General features: G+C 41.3%; 1 protein-coding gene across 2 annotated transcripts in view; it reads right to left on the bottom strand.

Moving 5' to 3' along the window:
- ncapd3 (non-SMC condensin II complex, subunit D3) overlaps positions 1-15766 on the bottom strand; it is a 33173-nt gene that overhangs the window by 13841 nt on the left and 3566 nt on the right. For both annotated transcript variants that reach the window (XR_016483623.1, XM_036989926.2), the window contains exons 2-20: positions 12547-12713; positions 11680-11842; positions 11352-11518; positions 11055-11219; positions 10880-10941; positions 10691-10778; positions 10440-10573; positions 6597-6669; positions 5865-5990; positions 5536-5788; positions 5394-5432; positions 5218-5310; positions 5035-5108; positions 2682-2816; positions 2126-2346; positions 1675-1866; positions 1286-1383; positions 376-485; positions 158-265 (exon numbers count right to left, since the gene is read on the bottom strand). Coding sequence is in view for 1 of the 2 variants with exons in the window: in XM_036989926.2 (XP_036845821.1) it covers positions 158-265; positions 376-485; positions 1286-1383; positions 1675-1866; positions 2126-2346; positions 2682-2816; positions 5035-5108; positions 5218-5310; positions 5394-5432; positions 5536-5788; positions 5865-5990; positions 6597-6669; positions 10440-10573; positions 10691-10778; positions 10880-10941; positions 11055-11219; positions 11352-11518; positions 11680-11842; positions 12547-12713 (2468 nt within the window). In the remaining variant the exon portion in view is untranslated. The remainder of the gene's footprint in view (positions 1-157; positions 266-375; positions 486-1285; positions 1384-1674; positions 1867-2125; positions 2347-2681; positions 2817-5034; positions 5109-5217; positions 5311-5393; positions 5433-5535; positions 5789-5864; positions 5991-6596; positions 6670-10439; positions 10574-10690; positions 10779-10879; positions 10942-11054; positions 11220-11351; positions 11519-11679; positions 11843-12546; positions 12714-15766) is intronic.

Genomic DNA, 15766 nt, shown 5'->3' with positions numbered 1-15766 from the left:
TGGCCGGAGGAAAAAAAATTGAGTAGTTAGATGGATGGGCAAGATGACCTCAATGAAGCCCAATTAATTCACAAAAGATCCAGTTTACACTTGCTTTGCAATAGTATTCAAAGGACCGGTCAATGAGTGATTCTGTTAATATGTTCATTTCTCTCACCACCAAATCCTCATTCAAATTCTGTGCTCCGTTTTCATTCAGGATGACGCCGGAAAGATACGCCTCACAGACCGAGACTAGTTCTCCACAGTGTTGGTTAAGGAATGTCTGCAAAGCATAATTTAAATTCTGGTTAGCGAACACAGTCCACATTAAAAAGTTGGGAAGTGAGTTACTGGGATTTATTTGAATATTTGTGGCTCGCACACAAAAACTACCTGTGTGTCACTGACTGCCTCTGCCTTGCCCAGTCGACACAGAGTCTCCACACTGGCACTGATCACCTCCAGAGGCATTTCAAAGCTCTTCAGCCAGGTAATAATGTCCTCTGCCATTAAAAAATATAAAATAAGTTAGATTCACAAACAAGAATTAAGGATAGCTAGGGTCAGGGCTATTTCCAGACCACATGATGCGACCAGGAATAAATCTGGACCCTAGTTATAGTCAAGGGCACAGAATTTCTGCCAATCAAAAAAAACTCCTACAATAGAGGGGAGGGAACCAGGGCCTACATTTTTTTATTTTAAATAAAATAAATCTACCAGTCACTCAGATTTCTTTACCAGCCAAAATGTAATAGTAAGAATTAATGCGGTATATTGCTAAATTTCATTCCATTTTAACCAAAATAACAGTGACAAAATATTCAGCTGCCCCTTTAAGAACAGGTTGTTACCATAGTAACATGGCCACTCCAGTCATATGAGAGATTTGGGTTCTGACTAGGGCATCTCTTCACTGAAGCAGCAGACTCAAACTAACATTGAAAAACAACCAAGCGTGTGAACAAAACAATGTAAATAGCCAAGAAACACGAGGACAAAGTCTCAATTTGTAAACTTGAGTAAATTAGACAAACTTTTATGCTTGTGCGCAGCACCTCCAAAACTAAATCATTCAGCACTCAGTATGCACGGCTCCTCTCCTCTGCTGCTTGAGGTCAGATATAGGATGCATATTTCTTTGTACGATTAGCAGATACGAAACCACGTGGCTGGTGAAATACACATTCTTAGCTATAGCTAACTCTAGAAACATTTGGTAGGTGTTAATTTTATGTCTTGGAAGGAGCCATCTTGACAGCTCATCCTGTGTCATCCAATTCAAAGCAACTTGGACACCCACCGACAATCCTGCTCTTGGTGTCTTCGTTCAGATGCTCGCCAATGTCCCCGATCACGCATAGGATATGGCAGGATGTTGCCACTGTGACGTTCTTTGACCTAGAAAATAAAACATTCAGTAAAATATTTGACAAGCACAGGAGATGGGCTGTTTGAAAATACGCAGCGTCCCTTTCTTGACGTAATGACCAGTCTGTATAGTGACTGGACTGGTGAAAGCCATGTGAAACCTCTGCTTTCACCAATCACGTTGTCTAAGGTAAGGAAACAAAAAAACGGAGGAAGAAAGGATGCATTGTCTTAGTATTAAGACAAGGCCAGAGAGCGGGCCGGATACAGTTATTTACAAAAATAAATACTGTAAGATATTTATCAATAGCCTGATCTGACCTGACCAGGTCGTCCCAGGCGTCCAAGATCTTTCCGTAGTCGAGTCGGGGGCAGGAGCTGGCCACTTTGGAGAGCAGCAGCCACGCCCCGGCCGCATGCTCTGCCTCCGTGTGAGAGATGAGGTTGTTGATGAAGGCTGCAGTGAACTTGTTCTGCTTGGACCACACCGTGAAGGCCCTGCTGAAGTACCGGCTGTAGAGGAGGAAAGCAAAGGTTTAATCATTTTTTTTTGGTCCCCACTTACACTATGGAAGTTAATTGTTTAGGTGAAATTTTTGTTTGAATACGATTCATACATATTTAGTATAATATTGGCTGTTGGGAGGTGTTCCTCACTTCTGTCCAATTAAATTATTTCTGGACATTTAGCGGACCACTTTTGGCTGAATAGCACCCCCAGACGCACTTAATTAACATGAAGTCTCTGAAAGCAGCATAAATGTGCACCTACCCAAGATCTTGGCAGTGGTCACACAGCAGGCCCAGCAGGTTCCAGGTCAGTGTCTGCTGGGCATCCCTGTAGCTGTAGGAGCCATGGCTCTTCACCTGGCTGAGGATGGTCTGCTCTAGGCACTCCAGGGCTTTCTCCTGGACCGAGCTCTCTGCGTCCACCACGGCCGGCACCACGCCCCGCAGCCACGCCTTCTGTACCAGGTTGTTCTCTGGGTGGGCCTGAATAGAGGGTTAGCCCCAGGCACAGAGATATGAGAAACATATGGAGGAAAGAAAAGAGTGTGCTTGTGAATGACTGAAGTTGACTATACAGACCAGAGATCTACAAGGCTCCTAGACCTTATGAGCTGGTTTCCTGGACCATGGAAACTCCATAGGTGAATAGGATTGAAGTGTTGATCTGCTCATGAACAATATGGCAGAAGCTCAACTAGACTAGGGCAGTGTTTCCCAACTCCAGTCCTCAAGTACCCCCAACAGTACCCTGGACTAGAGGGTAGTAGAAGGAGAGGCAGTGAGCAGTGCCACCCAGACAGACAGAGCTAGCTACTCACAGTGAGGAGATCCATGAGGCACTGCAGGGCCTTCTTCTTGACAGACAGGGCGGGGTCACGGGTGCGTTCCGACAGCACAGTCAAATTCCCCTCACTGAGCATGATCACGTTGTGCTTCAGCAGGCCCATCATCGCCTGGACACAATGAGGGTTAGTGAGATTTTAAAGAGCGGGTTGGTCGTATTCGCACACCTTATATTGCCCCAGCAGGTAGAATGAGTAACAAGCAAGAAATGTGCATTCCACAATCTGTGTTTGAGGGGGGGGGGGGGGGGGGGGTTCTACTAAGCTAACATATGGAATTATTTCAGGATGGTCATACAAGGAATCAATTAGATACTCTATTTTGAATGCTAGGACCCCTTTATTATTTGATTAAACATTGAATTTGGTCTTACTGCCAGTTGCCCATAGAAACACATTGAATAACAGGGTCACACATGGAAAAACTGTCCACCAAAAAATCTAGAAGGAAGTTTGTTTTGAGGTGCCTGTCCTATATCTGAGATAAGAAAGGTCAGAAAATGCATTTATTTTTGACATATTTAACCACTTTTCTTTTTAGGTACTAAGCTACTTCCATATACAGTACTGTGCAAAAGTTTTAGGCAGGTGTGAAAAAATGCTGTAAAGTAAGAATGATTATATTTATCAATTAAATAAATGCAAAGTGAGTGAACAGAAGAAAAATCTAATTCAAATCCATATTTGGTTTGACTACCCTTTGCCTTCAAAACAGCATCAATTATTGTAGGTACACTTGCAAAGTCAGGGATTTTGTAGGCATATAGTCAGGTGTATGATTAAACAATTACACCAAACAGGTATAAATTCAAATTCAATATGTAGGTTGAAACAGAAATCATTAACTGAAACAGCTGTGTAGGAGGAATAAAACTGGGTGAGGAACAGCCAAACTCAGCTAACAAGGTGAGGTTGCTGAAGGCAGTTTACTTTCAAAAGTCATACACCATGGCAAGACTGAGCACAGCAACAAGACAAGGTAGTTGTACTGTATCAGCAAGGTCTCTTCCAGATGCGCTGTCCAAACTCTTTTGAAGCAGCACAAAGAAACGGGCAACGTTGAGGATCGTAGACGCAGTGGTCGGCCAAGGAGCTTACTGCAGCAGATGAGACACATCATGCTTACCTCCTTTTGCAAACCGGAAGATGTCCAGCAGTGCCATCAGCTCAGAATTGTCAGAAAACAGCAGTGGGACCCTGGTACACCCATCTACTGTACGGAGAAGTCTGGTCAGATGTGGCCTTCATGGAAGACTTGCAGCCAAAAAGCCATACCTCCAACATGGAAACAAGTCCAAGCGACTCAACGATGCACAAAAACACAGGAACTGGGGTGCAGAAAAGGGGAAGCAGGTGCTCTGGACTTACAAGCCAAAATGTGAAATATTTGGCTGTAGCAGAGGCTGTTTCTTCTCCGAAGGGCTGGAGAGTGGTACACGAATGAGTGTCTGAAGGCAACATTGAAGCATGTTGGAGGCTTCATGCAAGTTTGGGGCTGCATTTCTGCAAATGGAGTTGGGGATTTTGTCAGAATTAATGGGCTCCTCAATGCTGAGAAATACAGGTAGATACTTATCACACAATACCATCAGGGAGGCATCTGATTTGCCCAAAATGTATTCTCCAGCTTGACAACGACCCCAAACATACAGCTAAAGTCATTAAGAACTATCTTCAGCGTAAAGAAGAACAAGGAGTCCTGGAAGTGATGGTATGGCCCCCACAGAGCCCTGATCGCAACATCATCGAGTCTGTCTGGGTTTGCATGAAGAGAGAGCACCCGAGGCTGCCTAAATCCACAGAAGAACTGTAGTTAGTTCTCCAAGACGTTTGGGCCAACCTACATGCCGAATTCCTTCAAAAAAAATGTGTGCAAGTGTACCTATAAGAATTGATGCTCTTTTGAAGGCAAAGGGTAGTCACACCAAATATTGATTTGATGTAGATTTTTCTTCAGCTCACTCACTTTGCATTTTGTTAATTGATAAATAAAATAATTCTTACTTACAGCATTTTTTCACACCTGCCTAAAACTTTTGCACAGTACTGTATACATCCTTTCACCAAAACAATATTTAAAAACCTGGTACCAGGGTCCCTACAGGCGAGTCTTGTGAGCATCCTAGAGTGTGTTCGTGAGAGTCTCACCTTTCCATAAAAGGGCCTGAAAAGGTGGGCAGGCCAAACTGGCTGATGTTTATATTATGCTAATTGACTCAAGATGGTTAATGGCATACAACCATGCAAGAGAAGCCTACAACTCTTTAAGTCAAGTCAACTACTGACACACTGTACAGTACACACATTAAACAAAGACAGAAGTACGTACCTGCAGTGCACACTTCCTCACGTTGGTCTTTGGGTCACTCACACGGCGCTTCAGTAAAGCCATTGTGTCCTTTGCTAAAGAAAACACGAGCATCACATTACCATCAAATACTGAAATCATGTCCCACCAAACAATGTTTTAAATAAACACCTAAAAAGCCTGCAAAAAAATATATATACTTACACTCAAAACTTGCATGGTCATTGTTTGTGATCTCAATAGTCTTGAAAGGTAAAGTCTTGAAAGTTTTTTGGGTTGTCTGTGAATTTAAAGTGCCTAAAAAAGGAGCAGGGCACATTGAGTAAACAAACAAAAATATCCAACTATATTACTGAATTTAAAGCTGTTGTAGAGCTTACCATCAGAACCTTCACCATCCAAGACAGTCAGGGCAGATGCTAAAATTGATTGAAATGTCAAATTAGTTTAGTATGCAACTAGTATTTGGTGCTTTGTGCATGTGTACATGCATATGTAAATGTGTGTGTGTGAGAGACGCACTGGTGGAGAAGAGCTCTTTGATGCTGCGTGTGGCATTCATGGAGGGCAGCTCCAGGCACTGGGCCAGGCAGGTAAGGGCGTGGCCTCGGACTGTAGGCGAAGCGTCTGAGCGACGGCCAAACACTATGTTGTGGACCAGGAACCTGTGAGACAGGAAGGAGACTAGTTCTGCGTCCACATTTTCATTTGCTTCCCTCTCTGGCTGTTCCATCAGAGCCATGGACACGTCCAGTGCAAACATCCGGTACGCCACCTAGGGGCAGAAAGTTCAGATTCAGTTCAAAGCCAACAGCTCAAATCCCAACTAATTCATACGTGACAGCGCTTACCTTTGATTGTCTGGAGTAATCAAACAGCCACTTTATGAATGACGCGTAGTCTCCACAGGGCATTTTGGCCAGCAGCTTGGCAACGGCCTGGGCTCCACGCGTACGGTAGTCTGTCTTGTCCACCATCTGGAAAAAAATCATGCCAGGACAAAGCTATTATCTAATGTGATCCAATGTCTTTATTTTTTATTTTCTGTTCTAACATTTATCTCCCTTTTTGGGATTACGATCTCATCTCATCGCTGCAACTCCCCAATGGGCTAGGGAGAGGCGAAGGTCGAGTCATGCATCCTGTGAAACATGAACCGCCAATCCGCACTTCTTAACACCTGCTCGCTTAACCCGGAAGCCAGCTGCACCAATGTGTCGGAGGAAACACTGTTCAACTGACAACTGAAGTCAACCTGCAGGCGCCCAGCCCGCCACAAGGAGTCGCTAGAGAGCGATGAGCCAAGTAAAGCCCCCCCGGACAAACTCTCCCCAACCCGGATGACGCTGGGCCAATTGTGCGACGCCCTATGGGACTCCTGGTCACGGCTGGTTGTGACAGTCTGGGATTAAACCCCAGGCTGTAGTGACGACACAAAACTGCAATGCAGTGCCTTAGACCACTGCGCCACTCAGGAGGCACCCAACATCTTTTCAAGGAGTAAATTATTTTAGACAGAGTTGGATTAGTTCTGAATTTACAAAAAATGTATGGATTGCATTTTAAAGTAAATGTAGTTTTACCCGGAAGGATATGTGCTGCAGGAGGATCCGTAGAAAGGGCAGTGCTGGCTCTTTCAGTTCATCAACAACGTGACTATGATGAGACACACAGGGTGAGATCCATTACAGCAACTAGTGACATGCATTTCAAACGGCAAACAAAATAATTCAAGGGTTCTTACAAGTCCATACAGTTAGTTTTTTTTAAACACTTTTGAGGGGGCTTTTTAAAGATTTGACATACAAACAGGTAAAACAAACTATCCCCTACTGCAGGTGTTCCCAAACAGCAGGGTACGGTTTCACCCCCCCTCAAAAAAATAAAAGTAAAATATTCTATACATTTTTTTGGGGGGGCTTTTTCCGGCTTTCAACTAATTCTTGAAAGTTGTAAAAGTAGAAAGCACAAGTGCGTCACAAGTTTTCCTTGGCATGACAGTCATTGCATACCTTAGAGGGCCATGTCTAGATCAACTAGCCCATGTCAGCTGAAATTTTTTAGCCCATAGATTGTTGTAATGCTTGAGTGACTCAAATATCACATGAATACAAAATGTATATCATTCCAAGAATTTGAACTTTAAAACTGCTAGATTTTCTCTGCACCTCATGGGGCATAGCGGTCAGAGCGTTGGGCAAGTAACCAAAAGGTTGCTGGATCGAATCCCCGAGCTGACAAGGTAAAAATCTGTCATTCTGCCCCTGAACAAGGCAGTTACTGTTCCCCAGTAGGCCATCATTGTAAATAATAATTTGTTATTAATTGACTTGCATAAAAAATGTAAATAATGAAGTGTAGAATTACAGGAAATAGGTTTTATGCTGGAAGGGGGGCCACGAGTGAAAAAGTTTAAGAACCCTTGCCTTACTGCATCAGATGAAATTAAAAAAAAAAAAGATATAAACATACACAGCTGAAGTCGGATGTTTACATACACCTTATCCAAATACATTTAAACTGTTTCACAATTCCTGACATTTAATCCTAGTAATAATTCCCTGTCTTAAGTCAGTTAGGATCACCACTTTATTTTAAGAATGTGAAATATCAGAATAATAGTAGAGAGAATTATTTATTTCAGCATTTATTTCTTTCATCACATTCCCAGTGGGTCAGAAGTTGACATGCACTCAATTAGTATTTCGTAGCATTGCCTTAAAATTGTTTAACTTGGGTCAAATGTTTTGGGTAGCCTTCCACAACAAGTTGGGTGAATTTTGGCCCATTCCTCCTGACAAAGCTGGTGTAACCGAGTCAGGTTTGTAGGCCTCCTTGCTCGCGCACATGCTTTTTCAGTTCTGCCCACAAATTTTGTATAGGATTGAGGTCAGGGATTTGTGATGGCCACTCAATACCTTGACTTTGTTGTCGTTAAGCCGTTTCTCCACAACTTTGGAAGTATGCTTGGGGTCATTGTCCATTTGGAAGACCCATTTGCAACCAAGCATGAACGTCCTGACTGATGTCTTGATGTTGCTTCAATATATCCACATAATTTTCTTCCCTCATGATGCCATCTATTTTGTGAAATGCACCAGTCCCTCCTGCAGCAAAGCACCCCCACAACATGATGCTGCCACCCTCGTGCTTCACGGTTGGGATGGTGTTCTTCGGCTTGCAAGCCTCCCCCTTCTTCCTCCAAACATAATGGTCATTACTGCCAAACATTTCCATTTTTTTTTCATCAGGCCAGACAACATTTCTCCATAAAGTAAGATCTTTGTCCCCATGTGCAGTTGCAAACCGTAGTCTGGCTTTATGGCAGTTTGGAGCAGTGGCTTCTTCCTTGCTGAGCAGCCTTTCAGGATATGTCAATATAGGACTTGTTATACTGTGGATATAGATACTTTTGTACCCGTTTCCTCCAGCATCTTCACATGGTCTTTTGTTGTTGTTCTGGGATTGATTTGAACTTTTCGCACCAAAGTACATTCATCTCTAAGAGACAGAACACGTCTCCTTCCTGAGCGGTATGACGGCTGCGTGGTCCCATGGTGTTTATACTTGCATACTATTGTTTGTACAGATGAACGTGGTACCTGCTCCCAAGGATGAACCAGACTTGGAGGTCTAAAACATTTTTTTTTGCTGAGGTTTTGATTGATTACTTTTGATTTTCCTATGATGTCAAGCAAAGAGGAACTGAGTTTGAAGGTAGGCCTTGAAATACATCAACAGGTACACCTCCAATTAACTCAAATTTTCTGGAATTTCCAAGCTGTTTAAGGCACAGTGAACTTAGTGTATGTAAACTTCTGACCCACTGGAATTGTTGATACAGTGAGTTAAGTGAAATAATCTGTCTGAAAACAATTGTTGGAAAAATTACTTGAGTCATGCAAAGTAGATGTCCTCACTGACTTGCCAAACTATACTTTTTTAGTAATACATTTGTGGAGTGGTTGAAAAACGAGTTAATTGCTCGAACCAAAGTGTATTCAAACTTCAACTCTGTCACATACATACCTCTCTATCTATATACATACACATATGTACAGTGGGGCAAAAAAGTATTTAGTCACCAATTGTGCAAGTTCTCCCACTTAAAAAGAGGCCTGTAATTTTCATCATAGGTACACTTCAACTATGACAGAAATGAGGGAAAAAAAATCCAGAAAAATCACATTGTAGGATTTTTAATGAATTTATTTGCAAAATATGGTTACCGTGGCTTCTTACTGCATTTGCGTAACAGGCAGGCTCCTCGTGCAGTGCAATGTAATCAGGTGGTTAGAGCGTTGGACTAGTTAACTGTAAGGTTGCAAAATTGCATCCCCTGAGCTGACAAGGTAAAAATCTGTTGTTCTGCCCCTGAACAAGGCAGTTAACCCACCGTTCCTTGGCTGTCATTGAAAATAAGAATGTGTTCTTAACTGACTTGCCTAGTTAAATAAAGATTAAATATAAAAAGGTGTGTAATTTAAAAAATATATATATTTTTTTTTAATCTTCCAAAATCGGTGTCCAAAAATAGATTTCCGATTGTTATGAAAACTTGAAATCGGCCCTAATTAAAAATCGGTCATTCCGATTAAATCGGTCGACCTCTAGTATGTATATACACAGACACACGTGTGTATATATAAATGACTATTCCATGGTAGCACTCACACCGATAGCCATGAAATGCTTTGAAAGACAAAATAAATTGAATGTTCTATTATATAAAAAGGTTGTAAAAAAAATAAAAATAAAAAAAAAATGTAAAAAAAAATGAACCATGCATGATAGCACCAGCTGTTCCGAACAATCTGTTCCATCAGCCTTATTAACCGATGTGAATAAGGCCTTTAAACAGGTTAACATTCGCAAGGCCAAACGGGAAAATGGGTCTGTACTACATTTTAAAAAACGTTCTGTACTTCTGTCAAATGTGTCTTACGCCATCGTCTACTGCTTGAGAGAGGATAAAGTCTCAGTGCAGCCGATGTCCCAATAATTATAGCGCGAGAACACAGCCTCCTCAACTTACTCATTGCTAGCTCTAGCCTGTCCTGATGATTACCATTATGTAGTACATTTTTTTTGATTGTATGTCAAATTGATTGTATGATTTTATAATGCATACATTAAAATATCAAATGTAATGATATTGAACTAAAAAGATCTGTCTGGATCAAGTGCCATTCTGTGACTACAGCTAATATGCCCCCCGATGTCATTTTGGTATTGTGATGGTTCCGAATTTGTGATACTAAACTTGGTATCAAAATCAAAACACTAGTCTACACGTGTTGTTTATGAAGCATGTGACAAATTGCTTTTTGGACATATCCTCCTGTTTCCTGATCATTCCAGATGGACATGGAGTGAAGGAGAGGAAGCATGTTTATTGATTCACGTTGTGAATTGCCATTCCTTACCTGACAAAGCCAATGGCCTGTTCCCGGGCAGCGAGGACAGCTTGGGTGGCCATCATGAGGGAGGGCTTGCCACTTTCCCCTTTGCTCATCATGAGGATCACATACAGGACTCTGTGGAAAACCCGGCGCAGAGACTGGAGAGACAAGTCAATTCAACAACAAAGAACCAGAGCTTAAACTCATTACGATAGTAAGTCTGTAGTAATGTTTTGACCAAGGAAGATGTGTTGTATATGTATTTTCCTCAATACCACTTTCTCATCCCCATGATTTGAAGAGCAGAGCAACCACAATCCGTAATAGGCCAACTCAGGCATTGTCCTCATGTCATCGATATCCCTGGGCACAGATCAATTCAATTTAAAAAAATATATATAAAAAAAATGAAAATATTGAAGTTCACAAAGGATAATGAAGTGTATGTATGTCTGTGTACTTACTGTCCAGCACCAAAGCTCAATTCTCCAATAACAGGCTCAAAGTTAGTCAGCTTGGCAAACATCTAAAGTTGACAAAGAAGATCCAGCTTTTAATGGTAACTGCTCAACATTTTAATGGACAACGAGGTCAAAATCACCTAGCCTATAGATAGATACTGGCACTATCCAGAATTACCTGTACACAGTTGTCTGCACTCTGTGGCTCATCCTTCAACGGAAATTTGAGGAGGAGCCGGAGGAGGCTTTTCACCAGGAGGACGACTCCCTCTCTGATTTTTAGGAGGTCCTGTGGAGACAAATGGACCTCCTCGTCTTGTTCCTCATCCTCATCTACGTCCATCTGTTGAGTGAGAGACAAGACAAAAACACTATTAGAATGAACAAGGTGAGTAGCCTTGGCAAAATTAAAAGATCATTGAGATTTGATCAGACATAAAGGCAATGTAGTATTTCCAGTATATCTGTGACAAACCTCATCATTGTCTTTCCTGTGTGGTTTGGACCTTTTGCCGTCAGCCTGAGAGCTCTTCAAAGTGTCTTTCTTGCGCTTCTTGACTAAGCTCTGGGGCCAACAGTTGCTCACGGTGTTCAAGCAAGTGTCGAAGAGGATTTGGTGGAACATTTTGTTGACCACACTACCTGTGGAAGACAGACAGAAAGGCAAGACCAAGAGACAAACCAGAGTAAACACACATTCACAGGGTAACATCCAGCCCAAAGGAAATTATTTTCACCCATCCACATTAGAAGTCCTAATCAAACTTGCTTCAGAATTTTACTTAGTACAGTACAGAAAATACCTGGGATTCCCAGTAGCAGTAAGTAGAGGGAGGATGCCTGTAGAGCGCTTATCCTTTGCTGAACGCTGGCTGTTTTGGACTTCCCTCCCAAGACAAAGTACGACAGCACCGCCACAAGTGACTTGACAGAGACCCCATTGTCACCGAACACTGTCCAGACACTCTAAAAATACAATCACGGAATCAAGGGAATGATAAATCAGAGTACATTCTATGGATTGCTTCTCTGTAACAGAAAGGTTCCCAACTTTCTAGTCAAACCGATCTGTAAATTATTCAGCGTTTCCCCTATATGCATGTAGCAGTGGCGCAACGCCGCTTCTAAATCATGGCCTCCACTGCACAATTTTTTATTATAATGTAGATGTATGCCCCAGGAAGACCCCAAACACCAAATTCACACGAGAGGAAACAGCTCTACTGTCCACTCCAGCACCTTTGTTATTTTTTTTGTGGATGAAACTGAGCATGGTCTTTTCTGTTTGGCTGTCCTTAACCTCAAGTACTTGTAGCATACCCTTTTTAAAGCTGGAATTGTAATGTTGAAACTGACAGGTCCGTTTAGGATATTACAATAACAAAGAAGTTAATGCAACCAACACATCATTGCACGTGCGAAAGAACATCAGAATATGTACCACATTTACCGACGCACGTCATATTCTGATGTTCTTTCGCACGTGCAATGTGTCAGTGTTGGTGGCATTAACTTCTTTGTTATTGTAATATCCTAAACGGACCTGTCAGTTTCAACATTACAATTCCAGCTTTAAAAAGGGTATGCTACAAGTACTTGAGGTTAAGGACAGCCAACCAGAAAAGACCATGCAATTTTCAAGCTAAACTCTTTACTAAAACAGTTCTTACTTGTGATGCGCCATCAGTTCCTAATGGGGACACCTCAGTGTCAGTCATATAGGGTAGCAGGTGACTGTACAACGTTTTGAATTCCTTGGATCCATTTTTTATGACAATGGCAGCATCCAGTGGTCCAGTTTCAGTGAATTCAAAATCCCACACAGCATCAACCCAACCTGCACAAAAAACACCAATGAATGTTAGTTTCAACTCCTTAGTTGATCCCAAACTCTGAACAATGAATGCAAGACTGACTTGACATGATAATAAATCAGCTAGCTATCATAGGTCAATTCCTTGCCAGCTGGAGCGGAAAATATTTTTGGCATCTCAGATTGAAGTTCCTATGTGAGAATTGACAGAACAATGGTATTCAGTATTGTAGGAATACTCACATAGGAACTTCAGTATTGTTGTAATTGTCATTATTACAAATATAAAAAAAATACGTTTTGTAATTTTTATATAAAATCGGGCAATTAATCGTTATTGGCTTTTTTGGTCCTCCAATAATCAATATCGAAAAAAATATAATCGGTCGACCTCTAACAATGATGACAACAAGATGTCTGTATCATGTACAGTCCACAGATCATAGGATGCAGTGGTGGAAAAATTACCTAAATTGTCATACTTGAGTAAAAGTAAAGATGCCTTAATAGAAAATGTAAAAGTCAGACAGTAAAATACTACTTGAGCAAGTCATAAAATACTTGGTTTTAAATATACTTAAGTATAAAAAGTAAAAGTGTAAATAATTTCAAATTAATTATATTACGCAAACCCTAAAAAAATATGTATAGACACTGCTCAAAAAAATAAAGGGAACACTTAAACAACACAATGTAACTCACTGTTACACACTGTCACAGTCATACTCTGGACCTAGTTTTGTCCAATGGAATAAATGTTGTGGATCTTAATGTTTTTCCTCATAATCCTGGACTATCGGACCACCATTTTATTACGTTTGCAACTGCAACAAATAATCTGCTCAGACCCCAACCAAGGAACATCAAAAATCGTGCTATAAATTCACAGACAACACAAAGATTCCTTGATGTCCTTCCAGATTCCCTCTGTCTACCCAAGGACGCCAGAGGACAAAAATCAGTTAACCACCTAACTGAGGAACTCAATTTAACCTTGCGCAATACCCTAGATGCAGTTGCACCCCTAAAAATTAAAAACATTTCTCATAAGAAACTAGCTCCCTGGTACACAGAAAATACCCGAGCTCTGAAGCAAGCTTCCAGAAAATTGGAACGGAAATGGCGCCACACCAAACTGGAAGTCTTCCGACAAGCTTGGAAAGACAGTACTGTGTAATACCGAAGAACCCTTACTGCTGCTCGATCATCTTATTTTTCTAACTTATTTGTGGAAAATAAGAACAATCCGAAATTCCTTTTTGATACTGTCGCAAAGCTAACTAAAAAGCAGCATTCCCCAAGAGAGGATGACTTTCACTTTAGCAGTGATAAATTCATGAACTTCTTTGAGGAAAAGATTATGATTATTAGAAAGCAAATTACGGACTCCTCTTTAAATCTGCGTATTCCTTCAATGCTCAGTTGTCCTGAGTCTGCACAACTCTGCCAGGACCTAGGATCAAGAGAGACGCTCAAGTGTTTTAGTACTATATCTCTTGACACAATGATGAAAATAATCATGGCCTCTAAACCTTCAAGCTGCATACTGGACCCTATTCCAACTAAACTACTGAAATAGCTGCTTCCTGTGCTTGGCTCTCCTATGTTGAACATAATAAACGGCTCTCTATCCACCGGATGTGTACCAAACTCACTAAAAGTGGCAGTAATAAAACCTCTTGAAAAAGCCAAACCTTGACCCAGAAAATATAAAAAACTATCGGCCTATATCGAATCTTCCATTCCTGTCAAATTTTAGAAAAGGCTGTTGCGCAGCAACTCACTGCCTTCCTGAAGACAAACAATGTATACGAAATGCTTCAGTCTGGTTTTAGACCCCATCATAGCACTGAGACGGCACTTGTGAAGGTGGTAATGGCATCGGACCGAGGCTCTGCATCTGTCCTCATGCTCCTAGACCTTAGTGCTGCTTTTGATACCGTCGATCACCACATTCTTTTGGAGAGATTGGAAACCCAAATTGGTCTACACGGACAAGTTCTGGCCTGGTTTACATCTTATCTGTCGGAAAGATATCAGTTTGTCTCTATGAATGGTTTGTCCTCTGACAAATCAACTGTAAATGTTGGTGTTCCTCAAGGTTCCGTTTTAGGACCACTATATATATATATATATATATATATATATATATATATATATATATATATATATATATATATATATATATATAACCTCTTGGGGATGTTATTCGAAAACATAATGTTAACTTTCACTGCTATGCGGATGACACACAGCTGTACATTTCAATGAAACATGGTGAAGCCCCAAAATTGCCCTTGCTAGAAGCATGTGTTTCAGACATAAGGAAGTGGATGGCTGCAAACTTTCTACTTTTAAACTCGGACAAAACAGAGATGCTTGTTCTAGGTCCCAAGAAACAAAGAGATCTTCTGTTGAATCTGACAATTAATCTTAATGGTTGTATAGTCGTCTCAATTAAAACTGTGAAGGACCTCGGCGTTACTCTGGACCCTGTTCTCTCTTTTGAAGAACATATCAAGACCATTTCAAGGACAGCTTTTTTCCATCTACGTAACATTGCAAAAATCAGAAACTTTCTGTCCAAAAATGATGCAGAAAAATTTATCCATGCTTTTGTCACTTCTAGGTTAGACTACTGCAATGCTCTACTTTCCGGCTACCCGGATAAAGCACTAAATAAACTTCAGTTAGTGCTAAATACGGCTGCTAGGATCCTGACTAGAACCCAAAATGTTGATCATATTACTCCAGTGCTAGCCTCTCTACACTGGCTTCCTGTCAAAGCAAGGGCTGATTTCAAGGTTTTACGGCTAACCTACAAAGCATTACATGGGCTTGCTCCTACCTATCTCTCTGATTTGGTCCTGCCATACATACCTACACGTACGCTACGGTCACAAGACGCAGGCCTCCTAATTGTCCCTAGAATTTCTAAGCAAACAGCTGGAGGCAGGGCTTTCTCCTATAGAGCTCCATTTTTATGGAACGGTCTGCCTACCCATGTCAGAGACGCAAACTCGGTCTCAACCTTTAAGTCTTTACTGAAGACTCATCTCTTCAGTGGGTCATATGAT

The sequence above is a fragment of the Oncorhynchus mykiss genome, chromosome 10 (assembly GCF_057628025.1).
Source record: "Oncorhynchus mykiss isolate SJ-2025 chromosome 10, ASM5762802v1, whole genome shotgun sequence".
NCBI lineage: Eukaryota > Metazoa > Chordata > Actinopteri > Salmoniformes > Salmonidae > Oncorhynchus > Oncorhynchus mykiss.
This window is presented reverse-complemented; position numbering and strand designations above follow the sequence as displayed.